The 19,773-nt window shown below is 39.3% G+C and overlaps 1 protein-coding gene across 1 annotated transcript; it reads right to left on the reverse strand.

Annotated features, from left to right (window-relative positions):
* Window positions 1-264: 264 nt before the first annotated feature.
* On the reverse strand, window positions 265-19,136 carry LOC139711380 (AMMECR1-like protein). Its single transcript, XM_071623267.1, has 5 exons — window positions 18,850-19,136; window positions 7,666-7,776; window positions 6,998-7,112; window positions 5,765-5,855; window positions 265-4,109 (listed from the first exon to the last, which is right to left on the reverse strand). Exons 1-5 carry the CDS (start codon window positions 19,134-19,136, stop codon window positions 3,925-3,927), a joined length of 789 nt encoding a protein of 262 aa, XP_071479368.1. The 3' UTR covers window positions 265-3,924.
* Between the last annotated feature and the right edge of the window lie 637 nt (window positions 19,137-19,773).

The raw sequence follows: 19,773 nt of genomic DNA on the forward strand, positions 1-19,773 counted from the left end.
AAAGAGTCTAGCCTTTTATTTCTGTTCATGACAATAAAACTCACCCTCCTGCAATTTTATGAGAATAAATTTGACAAGCACTGTCAAAACACTTTGGTGCATGATCTTGATAGCCCGGACAAAAAAGAGAAAAATTACATTGCTGGCGTATTCCATCAACTGCAAAGCGAGTTAAATGTAACCACTATCTCGTGAAAAATATTGGTACACGTAGACTGTACAAATGCATGTGGACGCAGGAGTGATATAGTTAAGGGACTGGCTGGATGGAACTCGTGTGGCACAGCATAATTAACCATGCTCTTGTTTCTTTTTCTTCGCAGCTACAGTTCACTATGTCCATGCTGGAAATGAATCAAAAGAAATCACCTGAATTGATAGATCATTATTGCTCGTGAAAAAGATTTGACGGAAGATATGAACAACGTTTACAGAAAGAAATCTGAGCTTATTACATCTCCACGAATGAACTGCGGGTGAAAACCAAATTGTGATATCTAACAAATTGCCAGCTGAAAGCATGTAGAGCACTCATACTGAATAATTACACATACACTCAATTGTCCCAGTGCTTCCCAGTGGCTCAAGACTGTAGTAGGACAACAACAAAAACAGAGCTGGGACTTTCCTTGGGGACTCCACACAATCTTTATAGCACTGACATACTTGATTGACACCGACACTGAAGCAGATCAAAACATACACTGGTCATCCTGCACTACACCTAGTGGAATGTTTCCTCTTTTTAAACAAACCATGTTTCAGCGAGACACACAAACAATGTGAAGCAATGGAAATGGAGAAAGGAGTCGTGAACAGTGCATGGGATTGGTTTTTGGTAGCAAACGTACTACACAGACATACCTAGCAATTACTGCATAACACTTAACACTTTTCAATAATGGAATTTTGGAGAGATGTCAGTCACAGAGAGAAAACATGCTAGTCTTATTTCTGAATGGCTCCTTCATTATGCAATCTACTCATGACAAACACTGACAAACTCAACCATAATATAACACCTTTTTTACAGTCCAGCTGTGGTCTCTTTTGTGTGTGTGTGTAAATTTATCAAATAATATGATTGATTTATTATCTGTGAATTCTGTCAAGCCACCATAAAGGCATCTGATTTAACTGTTGAAGATGGTCTAATGCAATTCTCAAGGTAATAGTTGACCCCATGCAAATAGCAAGATTCCTATTCAAAGCCTTCTACACAGACCTGTGTACCACAAATTATATCATACTCTGTTTTAAATTATTCTCCCTTGGAATTTGGTTTTCCAGCTCTGCAGACAAGTCTCTCTCATTATTTTCTCTCCTTTTCACACACACACACACACACACACACACACACACACACACACACACACACACACACACACACACACACACACACACACACATGCACATATAAAAACACACTCAAAAGCTGAGCCAATTTAACCCGTTCCTTCCCGTGGTGTCAACTTATATACGGGAACCTGGTATACACGGTTCCCAATATATAGACAAGAGTGCCTGAGTGTATTTGTGGCCTAAATTCATGTTTGTGTTATGCTGCCCAATAAAATAGCTTTGATAGAAAGATTAGAGTATCTTCTATCAATGCCTGTCTTCTTTCTGTATGAAAATCATGTGTATCGCAGTATTATTTGCCTTTTTTCCAATGTAGTGCGCACTTTCTACTGATGTAAAACTCATATGAAGATGTACATAGCAAGGCTGAGCTCAGTACAGATTAGCTTTCACTGATCCCATTCAGGTGCCTACTTTGTGTAGAACAAATGAGTTTTTGAGCCCATCAGCACGGGCTCTATTCATACCTCTCGACAGATCAATATTTTCATTGTTTGATGGCACATGTAGTTGACCATGCGAAGGGGATGCATGTACTGCTTGACTGCTTTTGCACAAACGGATTACCAACCCATCTGTTCTCCATGGACCTGCAAAAGAATCTTGTTTAAGGGCATTGAAAGCTCTCTGAGAATTGCGGGAGGAATGGGTTAACAGTGAAATGTCAAAAGCTATTTGCCATCCATGAGCAATGTTGCAAAGTTTTGTTTGTTTAAATTCGTCAGTCGAGAATGAGAAGGGTGTTAAGTTGCCTCAAACACTATGGGTTTAGGGGCAACTTAATGCCCTTATCATTCTCACCCGATGAATTAATGTTCATGCCAAGTCTACAAGCCATCGATGTCTCTCCCGGAACAATTTCCTGGAAATAACTGCTAACATACATGTATTAGGTGTCTGCATTGGGGAAGGTATCAACAATGGGAATGATGCATGGAAATTTCTAGTGATGTCTTGACGAACAAAATGCTGATGCCAAGCCATTTCTTCTCCCTTTGAGGCATAAATTGTTATGTAAATTAAATGAAAAGGAAGTAATGGAGTGTACTGCACAAATTAACTATTGCCAAGAAAACTGCTGCACTTTCATTATATTTCCAGATTTGAGGAAATTACATTGCATTTGAAGGAAACACATGTATAGGGGGAGGGTGGGACATTAATTTTTAACAAATGAAAACAAAGTCAATGGCAGAGGGGGAAAAAAAAGGAAATTCAGCATATCACAGCAAAGGCAATCGGATGACAATGAGAAATAAGAGTAATAATAATGACAAAATGACCAAGATGTACAATTGACTAAAATGTCATTAAACCAGAGGCATATGAATAAAAAAACAACAAATCAAGAGCTCAGTGCAAATTTTCTTGGCAAGAGTTGGAAAATTTCTTCAGCCCTGGTGCAGAAGCTGATATGAAAATGTGAAGTTAAAGGCTAGATCATTAGGAGCAAAGACATCATCTTAAAGTGCGATGGCACTGGCATTCTGTTACTGTAGCACACACTGATGCCGCAGAGGTACAAAGCGTATGTGCTAATGCCCCAAACTATTTCTACACATGACAGACACAATTTCCATGTGCAGTTGATTGTTTTATATGTTTGTAAAGCCCGCTGCACACTATACAACTCACGACTATACGACTGACAGACTTTGGATCCGAAATTAATCACAATAGCCTCAGAGTAAACACGCTTGTTTATTTCAGATCCAAAGTCTGTCAGTCGTATAGTCGTGAGTTGTATAGTGAGCGGCGGGCTTAAGCATCACTGTACTTATGGGGATAGTAGTCTCATCAGAAATGTGATTCTAATTGTGACCAATAATTAAATGGTCAGTCTTTGAGTTAGTGTGCAAATGTGTCGTAAGAGAGAGGGACGGAACAAATCTGCGCTGTATATTGGCATCAAGTTCAGTTTTTGTATTAAAGCCTTCTTTTCTAGTGATATCAATTGACACAGTCCCAACACAGTGATTGAAATTAGTGATTGAAAATATTTTTGATGCTGCCAAAAGCAGATGCTGAATAATGTGTGCCAGAAGGACTGCTCTTGAGAATGCTAAAACTACCCAAGTGTCACAGATATCAGATGTCCACAAAAGGCTTCTGGATTTAATGGTAAATGCTCTCAATTGTGTCATTTGAAACATGAAATGTATGACAGCACTGCACATGCCAGGACACCAGACCTGAAAGAAATTCTCGGCTGCTTGCGCAAAATGGATGCCATGTCCAACAGTCCTGAAATGACACCTATTACAACAACTACACACCACCAAATGGTACTTGTACACATCCTATACCAAAATCTGCAAAAAACACTCTTGTCTTTGCACCTATGACCTTTTCTACCAAACCATGAACAGCAATCCCACTCTTGGCCATGTGATGGCTCAGTTCACATCCACTTTACACCTACTACACGCACCTATCTAGTTCAGACTCTAAAAAATGCATGAGGTCTCCATAGAAATGATGAATTGAAAAATACATATAAAAAAGAGGATGGTGAAAAAAAATAGATTGAACCATGTTGCCCCCACGTGGCAAAAGCTTTCATTAAATGTGTCCATTGGCTTGCCGGCACCTGGCATGATGGGCGGTGAAATCTGCATAGCTCTTGGTCAGTTTTTCACTCTGGTAGCGGGTGACTCGTATAGTGCGACGGAACTCGTCTCGTATTAGAGGTGCCGTGTAGCCGCCCTTCCTCAGCAGATGGTCTATCGTTTGCTTCTTTGTCCACTCTGTAGAAGGGGAAAAACCAAAAGCACATCGCACATGTTAACAACACGTGGTCTTGCCTCAGTATTCAATCAATGATTTTGTTTTGACATGGGGCAATAAACTGTTATTACAGCACAGCTATCTCTCACACAATCTGCTTTCTTTTCATGGCTGGCAGTTTTCTCTTCTTTTTTTTTTTGTTGGGCCCTACACTTCCTATAATCATCAGTCCACAGAGACATTCGCTGAATGAGTGCCGGGTGTCAAACTTTTTTGGCATTCTCCCTTGCTTTGAAATACCTATAATGGGCCATGGCAGATGCTGTGCGTGCTATTTTTCTCTCTTTTTTTTTCTTTTTTTTTGTGTGGTAAATCCGTACTTGCAAAATGCTTTAACAAATGGTTAAATTTGCACTTGAGACCCAGTGACACATGACACAAGTGACCTACATAAGCTTGTCTTTAAGGTGCAACTTTTCTGCAATGAGCACAATTCTAAGACTGCAGGGAACATTGCTTTTGCATCTATGATAATACACATGTAAGACCTCTTCTAGAACGTACACAGAGTCATGAATTGGGGTACGAGTTTGTAGTTAACCCACTGGGGACCAGCTGATTTTGCTACAACACGTATTCCGAAAGGCACCTGCCCGAGTATACTCTGGACTACTCTTCAATGGGTTTAGGGTTTATTTCTGAAAGAATGTCAGTTTTAACCTGTACTGTGCTTTATTCAGTGATTGACATACATGTCTGCTAGAGTGCGGTCTTTGTCATTTGGCACATAATATGTCTTGAAACTAGCTGCAAATGAATGAAGATTACAGAATCCCATAACTATTGTTCCCCTACATATCTCCTTCCTGTTGGACTGAGGCACACTGTTACACCAGAGCGGGCCTTTTACAACATGTAGTATGTACAATGTACATGTTGGTCCAGTTCGGAGGATTAATGGAATGCTGTGCCTTGATACAACCCACCAAAACTGGATGTCCCTAACCCACCAAAATACATGGTTTATGATGGAAAATCAAATATTTAGGGCTTCTACTCTAATTGAACTCCATGGCAACTACTGAAGGAATAATCAAGGTTGCTTGAAACTTGTTCCACTTGACACTAATGACACTGTTCAAGATTATGTCAAAGTAGCAAACCAGCTGCTGACTGCTACTGAAGCTCCCATCAAGTACTGTACCTTGTGAGTGGAAAAGTGAGAAAGCCAAACTTCAGGCGTACCAAAAAAGGTGTGCAAAAACCAGTAAATTCTATCTATAATTTGTTCAATGCTTGGTTGTAATTTAAAGTATAAAAGACTGGTAACTCTCTGCAAATATTCAAAACTCTATTAAATCAGCCAAGCTGACCAAGGTGCATATTCATGACATTTTGGGAGCATGGTTTTGCATGTACAAGAAAGTCAGCAAAGTAACAACACAATTTTATTTGAGTTAACCATCGCCTGGCATCCAAAACTACAGAAGACTCTGTACTTGTATGTTCAAGTTGAAGTGGCATTGATATTAAAAGTTGAACATCTTTTCCAGAACCCATTTTTTTTCTTTGTTTTTCATCCTACATTCAAGTCAATTTTTCTATAAGTCAAAGTTTTTTTCTTCAGTCCCAAGTTATATCTCAGAGGGTAGTCTAAACATACTGTCATACATACCTTGTTCTGGAGGGACTTCAGGTAGATAGGTGGCTGACTTCTTTGTTCCCTTCTCATTGTAGAACTCTATCCTAATTCCATGTGTTCCCACCTACAAAGACAAAACAAAAACAAAACAAAAACAACAAAAAAGTCAAATAAGACATACAAGAGTACAGCTTCAAAGACCAAGTAGTGCTGGGATCCCATGCCATGGGAAGGCTGGTCCAACGCGGACATACATTGTATATTAGGAATCTCCCTATATACAATATAGCATGCTTTTGTTATTTTTCAAACTTTTTCGATGATATCGCAGACTGTACGTAAGTCACAGTCATACTAAATGATAGAAAGCTTGGTCTCATACAAATATCACATGCTGTCATACATTGTTGTAGATTCTGCAACATACCATGTACATTCTTTCTCCGTAAGTTCAGGCCATGTATGCTCCCATATATCTTTAATGCCCCTGTCTATCTTCTCAGGTGAAAGTGTTTTTATTGAAAAAGCTTGTGACTCCATTTCAAAAAGACACATACATATACAAGAACAAAGTTATCCACAATTAAGAATTCTCTTCATCATTTATGCAGTGTTACATAAAACTGAACCTGCCAGTTTGATGTTTAGAAAAAGTGATGTAGGAAAAATGGCCCATATAGAAAAATTCCAAGAACTATATATGTTTGTTGTTTTTTAGCTTTAAAAAAAAAAATCATATTTCATCTACTTTAAGCATAAGCATAATGATTATTGAAAATCATGTGTGAGTCAAGGGCCCAATAAAACACAATCTTTGGAATAAACAGCACACATTGAGTAACTAACTCTGTCTGATCAAGTGTTGCCGCTGCATTGCATTGGGGCTTCTTCACGTATGTGTTGGAAAGTTGCTGAAATGAAATATACAGTGTGTTGCATCAGTAAACAGCCATTATCTTTGGGCTTCTCTATGGCTGACTTTGTGGGTTTGTTGGGAGGGGTGAAAAATGAAGTGATAAAAAGGTGGCTTTAAAACTTTTTGCTTGCCCAATTCAGGCAAGTATTTGTTCTTATTGTTAAAAAACGCTTGACCGAATTTGATTTTCACTTGCCCCCGGGAAATCACGCAAGTGCTTATGTAGCACCCCTATTCTTCACATGTAATATGTCATCTTATCAATGACACTGACACACACACTCAAATATCCATAGGTGTACAAATATTGATATTTTCATTTTTTTTCCCCTAATATTTCAATTACTTACCCGCCAGTCCTCCCAGTCTTTGGCATCTTCAAAATGACGTAACAAAGACACAGACACGTGAAGGCGCGTTAACTCGTCCTTGGATATAGGCGAAAACCGCGTATCTTTGAACGCACTGGAAGGAATGGGACCAGAGGGAAGACATGTTACCACTGCAGCACTGTTCCACACGCTTTCTACTTCAAGCCATGTAACAATTTGGGCAGTGTTGAAGCCTTGTGTGTACATCGGTGGCGGTACAACACAAAGGGGACATGCAAGCCAATTTTGATCACCTCATTAAGAATCACATCATGCATACCCAACCCAGTATGTCATCAAGTGATGGCAGACATAATTGTTGGCTTGCCTACCCTACAACCTGGTTTATTATCCTTCTTTTTGATCTCTGGGATCCCAACTGACTCAGGGAAAGCCCTCAAACACTCAAATGAGATTTCCAAATGGGTCATAAAAATTGCCAAATATTGCTACAAGTAGACCTGTAGCACTGGCTGATGCAGCTGCAATTCAAGTACTTCATTTGCTAGAAATCAATTTATATATAAATACAGTGGCACCCTTCCGACTCAGCTGCAGGTTGGTGCTTTTTTTCAAACTTACAAATCAAATTCATCATTTTGAATACATATCAATGAAGCGTATGTTTATAATCTAATTGCGCTTACCTAGATATTGCATATTCCCTGAGACCGTCATGGAGATTCATGGCAGTGAATGTACCTATACAGCCGCGGAGGCGCTGGTCTTTGCCTATCTTCCATGTAACAAACAGTGGACTGCAGGAGGACAGAGAAAAAAAGGAACATCAAAAATAGTCAAATAATGTGCATGAATTCCATGCTTTTGTGCACATGATGACTCATGATGCAGAATGCCATGATAACTAAAGGGTTGTGAAAGTGCAACAGATTATAGACATTCCACAGCATTATCCAACTACCAATTTCAACTTCCACTTGGTCCACCTGTACACTGCATGGGGCACATAAAAAACAAACAAATGTTTCACATGGCTGTATATGTACATACTGTACATGCATGCTCGATGGCTTTAGTGATCTTTAATGTTACAACGTATGTTAGATAACAAGAGACCTGCGGGTCTAGCGCTCACCTGAGTATCGCAAGTTCACCTTTCACGCAGTCACTAATCTAAATTATTCACAGCTCTACCAAAATTTGACGAGGCATTCTCAAGTGGAAGATGAAAATGTACAATAAGGGCCCAATTTTTTCAAGATTCCTTAATTTGGGGGAATTGGGGCCCCCTGGGGCCCTCTGGGTGGGGCATGGTGCCCAGTTTGATAAATTGAGATCCTGACCACCTAGGGATGCTACCTGCCAAGTTTGACAAAAATCCATCATGAGGTTTTCAGGAAGAAGATGAAAATGTACAATTCAGGCCTCCATTTGGACCCTTCCAACCACCCCCCCACCCCCAAGAGGGGCACCCCTGGATCTCCTATGAACAAACTTGAAACTACAGTCATTACTGTACTCACTCATAGTATTATCTCAGCTCTATAACTTCTGATTCTAGAGAAGATTTTTAAAGATTCCTTCATTTGGGGGGTTTGGGCCCCCTGGGGGCCCCCTGGGCGGGGCATGGTGCCCATTTTAACAAATTGAGATCCTAACCCCCTAGGGATGCTACCTGCCAAGTTTGGTGAAAATGGGTCATGGGGTTCTCAAGAAGAAGATAAAAATGTACAATTTAGGCCCCATTAGGACCCCTCCTCACCCCCACCCCCCCCCCCCCCCCCCCCCCCGGGTCCAAAGGGGGGCACCCCTGATTCTGCCATGAACAAACTTGAAACTACAGTCATCAATGTGCTAACTCATAGTATTAACCTAGCTCTATCACTTCTGGTTCTAGAGAAGAAGATTTTTGCGGATTCCTTAATTTTGGGGGGTTTGGGCCCCCTGGGGGCCCCCTGGGTGGGTCATGGTGCCCATTTTAACAAATGGAGTTCCTAACCCCCTAGGGATGCTACCTGCCAAGTTTGGTGAAAATGGGTCATGGAGTTCTCAAGAAGAAGATGAAAATGTACAATTTAGGCCCCATTAGAACCCTTCCCCACCCCCCTCCCCTGGGTCCCAAGGGGGGCACCCCTGATTCTGCCATGAACAAACTTGAAACTACAGTCATCAATGTACTAACTCATATTATTAACTTAGCTCTATCACTTCTGGTTCTAGAGAAGAAGATTTTTACAGATTCCTTAATTTTGGGGGATTTGGGCCCCCCTGGGGGCCCCCTGGGTGGGGCATGGTGCCCATTTTAACAAATTGAGTTCCTAACCCCCTAGGGATGCTACCTGCCAAGTTTGATGAAAATCGGTCTTGGGGTTTTCAAGAAGAAGATGAAAATGTAAAAAGTTTACGCACGACGCACGACGGACGACGGACGACGCACGACGGACGACGGACGACGCACGACGCACGACGCACGACGCACGACGCACGACGGACGCCGGACGAAGGGCGATCGCAATAGCTCACTTGAGCCTTTGGCTCAGGTGAGCTAAAAATGAACAATCATCCACACCAAGACACTGAATCAGAAAACAATTCAGTTTGTAGCCATGGGATACAAACAATGAAGCACATGTATGTACATGGGCTTCACATCTGTATAAAACAAACATGTAAAACTATTTACAATGTATTAAAAAAAAAATTAAAAAAAAAAATCATCTACATGTACGTGTACACCACACCAAAGCAGGGTGCAATGTAACTTTTTTCTTTTTCACCACCTGCCTGGTCCAGCAAGCAGATTTTCAAATTGTTGCAGAACACTTGCCTGAACATAATTTTCACTTTCCCTAAAAAAAGATCAAAAAATATAAGAAACTGATTTAGAAGATCATTTGTAAGTTAAGGATTAATAAAAACACAATCATTTACAAGTACATGTTTACAACATTGTAAACAGCACACATTGATTCCCATAAGAAACAATGGAGTAACAAACTTGGTCTGATCGAGTGTCTGTGTTACATTGGTGCATTTATTCTTCACATACAACATGTATTATGTAAAATGTACAAGACGTGCTGGAAAGTTGCTGTGTGTTGCATCACTATAAAGCAATCATTATCTTATTTTTTCTCATTGTTCCATTTAACACTTGCCTGATTTTGTTGATTTTCACTTGCCTTGGGCAATCAGGCAAGTATTTATTACATGTATGTATATTTTGTAGCACCTTCCCGTGTATTCGTACATGCAGCTGTAATATGGTCGTGAAGTTTAATACACTTGTATGTATACATTATATGTACATACAGTGTATACAATGTGCAGTGTATGTGCACCAGAGAGGTGGGAAGAGTCTCCCTGTGTGTGCAATGCATGTGTGTGTACCAGTATGTGTGTTCATTTCTGTTCATATGTGTATTACATCATGAACATACAAATTTGTAGTTGCCACGACAACAGCAGTAACAAAATTTCAAGAATACTAAAAAAACTCACCACTACAATGGACTGACAAAAGCATTACATTTGTACGTCAGCACGTACACGTAAGCAGAAAAAAACACACCAATTGATTGAATTGAAGACCAGACAGAAATTTGATCAAAAAGTGTGTCAGGGCCACTGCTCCGATCTTTGGCAATATGCCTTCACTCATGCATAATGTGATTGGACCCATTACATAACATTAGTGACTGATAAGTGTGGCAGCTTGTATCACAGTGTTTTGCCATCTGTTTACACTGTAACCTCGACCTACATGTACTCCCCAAAGTATCACACATGATCTAATTACCATACTTTTAATGTACAGCTGTAGTCAAGAGTCAATACTTTTAAAGCATGCAGATGTTAGTATTAATTGCAACTGCCATTATTTTACAACTACATTTTGTGTTCTTTCCCCATAACCCATTCAGACCCACCATTATTTAAAGGTAAAACATAAAATTTTTGGTTCAGTGTGTGTGCATTATGTACATGGCCAGCGGAACCGTGGGGGCCGTGGGGGCTTGGGCCCCCACATATTCTGTGCACCATACAAAGGAATACATAAGGTGTCATCACTTTGGGCCCCCACACTTTTTTTTTTACCCGGAAACTACGTAAGTGGCACTAGATATTTCCACTGAAGACCTTTTTTTTAATTTTTTATTTTGCTTGTCAGCTGAAGAAACCCGGAAAAGGAAGGGGAGGAGAGATGAGCTGAGGACCTTTTTTTTTGTGGGCCCCCACACTTTTGAAAACGCTCCGCCGGCCCTGGAATAAACAGTTGATTTTTGCTCTTAAAATTAAATGAACACAGACAACATACAGGGTATGTCAAAAAAAAAATGTGTAACAATACCATACATCGTAATGCTGGGATAACATGATTTCAGTTGGGTGATAACAAAAATGCAGAATACAGTATTGAGGAATACACAGTGTAGGCAATTTGCAAAATAGATGGGATACGCCGACAGTATCGCAAATATGCACTCTCAAAGCATATCTGATTGTGGTTGCTACAGTAATGTTTGAAATCAGGCTACAGCAACATCCATCGATTTTCTGCGCGAGAATGAATCGTATGCAGCTTGTTGGGAAATACTAAGTACTGCAAGGGCATGATTGATCATCATCACATATACATGTACAGTACTTTGCAGTCAGGTACATTGTACATGTACAATGTACACCTACCTGCACTGCCACTTTATACTCTAGGCATTACGTTATTCTCTAAATTTAACTACAGTGTACTGTACATGTACAGTACCCTGTACATGCATCAGTACACTTTTAATCTGATACAAATTATTACATTTCAAACCATCTAGGCAATAAAATATGAGAATCAGCATTATACACTGTAAAAACATGTACACTGTATTTGGATCCATGACTTGGATGGCATACAAGCGTACATTACAGTAATTGCTCTACAACAAAGTGGATGAAGTGAATTTTCTCTTTACACTCAGTATTCCCTACTTGATAGCATGGTTCTCACCTATTCCCAATTTAAGTGTATTGACAAATTTTGCAAAATGTCCAAAATTGGAAATTTTTTCTCTCTTTGAAAATGATCATACCAGCTGTAAATTGTATCATGGTTATAGAATGGGAAAATTACAGATTTGTAAGTACTGATACATTGTATATTGTAGTTTCTACATTGTAAGTCTGCAAACAATTTAATTTCAGCAGAGAAACATTGCATACAAGTCATAATGTACTTCATTAAAAAAAAAAAATCTCTTTTCTTTTTATAAAGAAAAGGGTTTAAAGACAAAACAAAATCCAGAATATAGACATTTACTACAAATATTGCGGCTGACAGCTTTGCCTTAGTGTGCCTCCACAGTGGAGCAAAATGATATGGCAGTAACAGAAGCAAGTTACATCTGTAGCACAATGCTTCTGGGGTGGAATAGATTAGTGGTACCAGCCTACCAGGTACATACAGTCTGACCTCTCCTACAGTATCCGGCCTCCCTCTATCCAGATCTCTCTGTTATATGGATGCGATCTCGCCGTAATTTTTTTTTTTGTTTAAATCTAATAATGAAGGGAGAAAGGAGGATTTCAAACTCAAACAAAATTCCTACACAAACTCACATGAATTACAAATGTTATTCCTAACATAATCAACATACAGTTTTTTGTATAATGTACACCTGTACATTCACATCAAATTTTCATCTAAAATTCATACATGTAGCATGTATTCAGACATTCACTACCGCCAAATTTCAAGCTTGGAGCAAAGAAAGAGTTTCAGTGTACGCTACCTGCAATAGGTTACATGTACGTAGCTACCAATGGGTATAATATGTTTGTGTAGGCGGCAGTCTCCCCAAAGAGGTTTAAGAGTTGGAATTCCAACTGGTTGTAATTATTCAAACAGTTGTCAGATCTCTATTGTTGTGTGAATTTAAGGTGCACTTGTGCCTTTGATGATCGATGTTCAACGCCGCCGTCTTGCTGAGCAATCTGAAGATTCATTTTGAATGTGAACATAATGTTGGCCATATTTTGCCTATTTATTTATTACCGGTAAATGAAACGAACTTCACTTTAAAATAATGATAAAGCATGTAAAACAAAAGTCAATCCCATCCAGAAATTTGTGCAAAAGTGTATATCAGAGCTGTATCATGTGAAAATGTTTAAGACTGTGCCATCCTGGAAAACAGGTTTTATCACTTTTCACTTAATTTCCACAAATAAAACTAAGTAATATGGAATAATCTTCAAGTATAATTCTTTATTGATAGATACATGTACACATGTATCAGATTAGTGCCCAGGTACACTGTATGCCCAGTCGAGTAATTTTCATCTTTATTTCAGCATTTTTTTTGCACTTGTAATATTTCTATATGCGCATCCTCGTGTCTGTACCACCTACCTTTTATGAGAAGGGATAGCGAAAAGTAATTACCATCACAAAGACATACAGGAATACTGTAAGCAGGGCTCGACACTAACGGTGGCCCGGGGCCACCAAAATTGAAAGTCGGGCCACCAAATTTCAAAAAAGGGCAAATTTGGTGGCCCGCCTTGGGCCACCAAAATTTTTTTAAAAGTACGTCAATTAATTCGTAACTTTTTGCGCAGGAAATTAGCAGTTATATTTGTTTAAAGGATGGATGAAAAGGACTGAATGAGTGCCTGAGAGTGAGTGTTGCGAGTTTGTTGAGGTTTATTCATGAGTAAATGTATGTCCAACTTCCAATTCTTACTATGACTGGATAAAACTTAGATATTTGACTCATTAAAAAAAACAGGACTTATAATGTTTTTTTAATTTATTTTTTTCGGGGCCACCAAAAATTTGAAATTGAGGATTTTGGTGGCCCCATCGGGCCACCAAACAAAAAAGTTAGTGTCGAGCCCTGCTGTAAGGAATACTGTATTCCTTAGAAAGTGGCTGGTGATTATGCAATGAAACACGAGTCAATTGTCTTCCTATCTGCGAGGCAGATCCTGTTTGGCATACCCATGCTTCAACATGGGTGTATGCAAGGGGGGGTCGGGAGGGTCGTACGACCCCCCCAAATTTTCAAGAGGTCCACTTTTTGTAAAAGACATTTTTTTTTTGAGGGCTTTTTACTCTATATAGGCCTACAACAGGAAAAAAAAGTGACCAGGTGGTGTTCCAGCAAATTGTCAAAAACCTCGTAAATTTCGTAACTTAGTTTTAGTATGCCATAATTTACCTTATTTCTATTAATTCTAAGCTGCACTGCCATGCCGAAAAAGTCACTTTTGTATGCACCAAATTGCCCCATTTTAAGATATAGAATTCAAAAACTCCCTACCGTGGAAGGGGGGACACCCCCCCTCCCACACCCTCCCCCCGCTCCGTCGCTCCGCTCCCTCGCAAAGGTAAAGGTCAAAAAATTTTGGTTACGACCCCCCCAGAAAAAATCCTGGATACACCCCTGTTCAAATATTTTTGAGCAGCGACATCGAACATCTAGCAAAGGAAATAAGACGGTTGTGACTCCATTCTCTTGAACCTCCTTGGTCTCCCATATCCGGCCAAATCCCTTATCCGGATGAGCGCCAAGCCCGACGTGTCCGGATACAAAAGTAGGAGAGGTCGGACTGTATTGTATCTTTGTTGGCCAGGGCACCAGTCTGTTGGATAACTAGAATGAAAGGGACTTCCAAGATTTGACTGCTGCACCTGATAAGTTGGAGACGTCGCAGAGACGTCTCCGTTGGTGAGATACCAGTACTACTGTAGCTTTACAGATACTGTGTATATTGTATCTTGTTTGTCACTCTGTGCATACATGTACAAACTGTAGTTCCTCCAGAGGCAGTCATGTCTGTGTTATTAAACTGCAATACGCCAGCTGTGGGTGGCAGGGCATTTTGAAATATAGAAAAAAAAATTAACAATAAATAAATGCACAATACAGACAGTACACATTGTATGGTACCATGTGCACAGCATTCACATAAAATCATGTATTATCACTATGAAACTTAAGAGAAAAGGCAACTCAATTACTAAAGTTCTACACATGTGATTTCTTCTTCTTTCATATACTGTAGGCATACAAGCAGAGACTCCAACTCTCCCGTTTTCGACGGGAGATCTCCCGCCGAAAACCCATATTTGCAAGATCTCCCATTCTCCCGTTTGGGATTTAATTTCTCCCGCCCTGGCTCTTTGTCTCCCGTTGGAAAGGATTTCTTACTTATTTCTATCGTATGTTAAAAAAATAAGCCTTAGATAGCACCAGAGAGCATCTAGAACCGTGGGAATTTCGCGCTTCGCACACATCAAGTTGGAGTCTCCCGTTTGCTAAGGGTTTCAGGAGGGAGAATCTCCAGATCAGAAGGTGCTTTGGGTTGGAGTCTCTGTACAAGTTGTACAGTGTGCATGTGTGTGTGTGAATGTTTGCTTGTTCATGTTCTCAAGCATGTTCAATTCAGTAACAGCTTTGAAATCGGTTAATAAGATAAGTTACAGCTGTATGGAACAACGAACCCATCAAGTTTAAGTTTGATGCCACTCCATCTGGCAACAACCCAGCTTACTTCAAAAAGGACCAAATCTGGATCTGACTATCAGATACAAGCCTGCATTCAGAATCATCCCTACGTATCCATAACATGTACAATAGGTAGGTAGGTAATACACACACTTTGCCCTTGTAAGCAACCTTGATCAAAGTGATGAAAACAAATTTAATCTTGAACAAGCCGTATTTAATACTAGTAGTTGAGTTTCACATGACATTTTAGATCATTACATTGCTGAATGTCTTTTCTTTTCAGCATTGCATATCTATATTTCAGTTCTACAAATGTAGTATGAGTACAAGTATGTTCCAATATAATCATAGTTACACAGTGTACAAGAGAGAGAAAGAAGTGAGTGTACATGTAACAAAGACAAGCACCGTGAGAAATGTTGTTTGTGGTGTTACTGCATGGCTAAAACATGATGGATTTCACACAAACACACACACACACACACACACACACACACACACACACAAAATCATGTGTATGGAGATTATGCAGGTACTATTTTTAGTTTTTAAAAAAAAGAAGAAAAAGAAGAGATTTTCTACTCATACTGTATCAAAGAGTCAAAATTCCATGGGCTCTAAACTTTCAATATAATCGACAACAAATTTTCAGATGGAGGTGCATTTCCCTTAGGACATGTCTGACATTCTTGAAATAGCATCAACATTCTTCTGGATGAAAAACAATGTTAAAATTATGTGTCAGCAGCAAGTTCTTGTACTCAACAGTCTCGGATCCTTGCGATTAAGATGTCATGAACAAAAGACAGAAAAGCTTATCAAAGCAATGTAACACCACTATTGAGTATGTTATTCACAGGTCACAGTCAAGCCAGATTCTTTCAGTAAATGTAAAGGGATGGTATAGTTTTGGTTGAGACCTAATTTCAGGTTTCTAACATTTTTTGGTGAGATGATGAGAAACCTCTTAATACAACTTGTATGAACGGTCATGTAATTCTATGAGGAATTCAAAATTTGATGAAAATTGGTTTTGAAATGGCTGAGATATCAAAAAAGGGTGATTCTAATAAAGTGTGGGACCCATACTTTATTACGATCGCTTTGTTTTACTTTGTTTTTGAATGTTTCAGTCATTCCAAACCCGATTTTTATCAAATAAACTTTGAATTCCTCTTTAAATAGTATGTTCTGTACTATATCATTTAAGTGTTTTCTTGGTATCTCGCAAAAAGTTAAAAGGCCAATTCTCATCTCCACCAATACTGTGCCATCCCTTTATTAAGTCTTAAAGGAATGGTACAGTATTGGTTGAGTCAAGGATTCAGCTTAAGTAAATCCACTTTTTGTGAGATACAAACAATGTGAAGCAATTTATGAAATGTAAAAGTGCATACAATTCTGAGAGGAATTCAAAGTATATTTGATGGAAATCAGTTTTGAAATGGCCGAGATATCCAAAAACAAAGTAAAACAAAGTAAAACAAAGTGATCCTCATACAACCTTGTAAAAGGAGGGTACCACCTTTTACTCTGATTGCTTTGTTTTAGATATCTCAGCCATTTCAATACCAATTTTCATCAAATAAACTTTGAATTCCTCTTAGAATTGTATGCTCTTTTACATTTATGACTACGAGGTTTCTCATTATCTCAAAAAATTATCAAAATAAAAAGTTGGAAACCTGATCTTGACCAAAGCTGTACCATCCCTTTAAAAGTACATGAACATGTAGAGATGTACAAGTGCTGAGTCTACTGAGGTACTGTATCATACAAAAATTGTCTTGTACTGCTGTCTGCAAACAAGGGGTTGATCTGTATGGGCACATGCCATCAAATGAAGGCTACATGTACATCTGTATGTCTGTGCCTGTTCCACAATATGTCCAGGTATTTGTGCAATTGTAGCAATCCTCATAGACCCTACATTTATCTGTGTCTGTTTCATTTTACATACGTGTATATTTTGTTTGTTTTGTTTCATTTTTTGCTTGTTTTTCTTCTACAACTTACAAGATAAACTTGTACTTTTAAACAAGCTGCCCATGATTCCACCTTACAACTTAATGCCGTCCAAAATTTGATCACCTGCTGCATGTAAAAACATCGTGGAGCTCTATGCTTTTACGCATGGTCGAACCTTGGGCATGGGAGGTTGAACTTTTTGGTGCGGTTGCTTTATTTATTTAGTCTACATTTTCTTTTTAGTATTAAGGAAATTCACAATGCAAGATGAATTTGAATGCATTCAGAAATTAATTTTAAAAATACCCTATTAAGATGCATGTCTCACATATTGTTTGTGCATATGATGTACAGTGACATACAATGTAGATCACTGAGCTGATTCACATTATATCACAGTAACTTTAACTGATACAGTTTACATTGACTGTGTATGGTTGGGGCACCACCTATCGGCAGGGCACCTTCCCATCGGCACCCTGCGTATCATGGCTGTTTGCGTATAGAACGAAAAGGTACGCGCGGGATTAAGTGTCACTAGCTATAAAGACAATAAAAACGAAGAAACAAAAATCAAACTCAAACAAACTAAGCTAAAAATTACACATCCGCTCAGTAACCACGCATGGCTGTAAAATTCACGTGTATTACCTATGGCCTGTGAAATTCACGTGTATTACCTATGCTGTGAAATTCACGTGTATACCTATGGAGGGGAGGGGGTGCCGATCGCAAGGTTCCCTTTTTAGCTGCGCGAAGAAAACGGAACGCACGCACTAAAATTGCACTATTTTAAAACGGAGATTCATAATCAACGAGACGGTCACGACATTCAAAACTGCAGTATTTATGGCATATTTGAGGTAAGAATTAGGCGGATTTGTGTTATATTTTTAGAATAAAGAAGCTACATATGATATCCTTAGGGTGACGATACGTGGTACCCCAAACCCTACTACACTTGTACGTACAAAAAAAAACAAAAAACATCTTTTTTGTTGTTTACACTCATACACTACAGTTAGGTACAAATCAAAATGACTACAATATTTTAGCCTTTTTTCTCTAACTGTACACACACACACACAAATAACAGCACAGGGTCAGTAGACTTGATTGATAGGATCTAAAAGGGTTAGAGCCTACAAAGCCACCACACGCCCACAGTATCAGTACAGGGTTCTCTCTGACTCATAATCGTGATAATATGAGGGAAAGAGTCACTCACACAACTGTGCTGGCGAGTTACTGTTACAATTGTACTTTGTTGCAGCCATAATGGCATGATGTGGAACAATGATGACATACAAAAACTGGTTAGGCCTACTGTGAAGTCTCAATTTATGTTATGATCATTTTTCTATTGAATGAAGTAAGGGATAAACTCAGCGCACTCACAAAGGTTTGTCGGTGAATTTTGGCGATGGTGCGGGTCCTTCGTTGTTAAGATGTCGGGACAGAGTTTCAAAGCAGAAATAACACATCTCTTCACACACAATACGGGCTAGGTTGGCATTGAGTCCATTGCTAAGGCCATTTGGTCGAGGTATAACAGCCGAACCGTTTCTGGCAGACGGATTATAATCTCTTGCAGAACATGACGTCGAAGATCCTTGTTGGTTTCCTTCATTTTCAGGAGGAGCCGACACTTTCTGTCGCTTAACACCGCAGCAGCCGGTCGCCATTTTCCTAAGTTTTGATTGAGAACGTAATGAGAGACTGCTATCGCGCGACATCGAATAGTTCATTGTGGCAGCCACGAATAACGGGTAAGGTGTGTTACCAGTCTGCTGTTCAGCTGATTGAAAGAGAATTCTCGTTATTCCTTATGGATGTAGGGCTGATGGCTAGCTCTGCTGCATGACTCAGGGATTGTCGATAGCTTTGGCTAGGTCAAATCGAACAATACAATAGCCAGAGGGTCAAACATGACCAACAAGCCGCACATAAATGTCTACAATGTTGATCGCATGGGCTCAAACCCGTCCGAAGGTGCAATCTGACAGATAAATGCAGCAGCGTGTGCTGTATGGTGATTGATGAGAGTGCAACACAGCAGTAGAACGGCTGTAATGGTCATGTAGGCCTTTACATTCGACGATCCCATATCATTAACATCACCTTACCTTTCGCGTTATGACATTTCTTTTTTATGAGCCTTTCATTTTTACATTTCTGTGGTTTGTTCAATAGGCCCTCTCACTGCATTCTGAAATATTCTCTGTATGATAGCGGAATAAGTCTAGTTTGTTTACCACTTTCTATCATGCCATATATGGACAGGTCAAATTTGTTTTGAATACATTATTAATAAAAATATTT

This window comes from Diadema antillarum, unplaced genomic scaffold, assembly GCF_040938485.1.
Source record: "Diadema antillarum isolate AM-2024a unplaced genomic scaffold, OU_Dant_1.0 seq00001653_RagTag, whole genome shotgun sequence".
NCBI lineage: Eukaryota > Metazoa > Echinodermata > Echinoidea > Diadematoida > Diadematidae > Diadema > Diadema antillarum.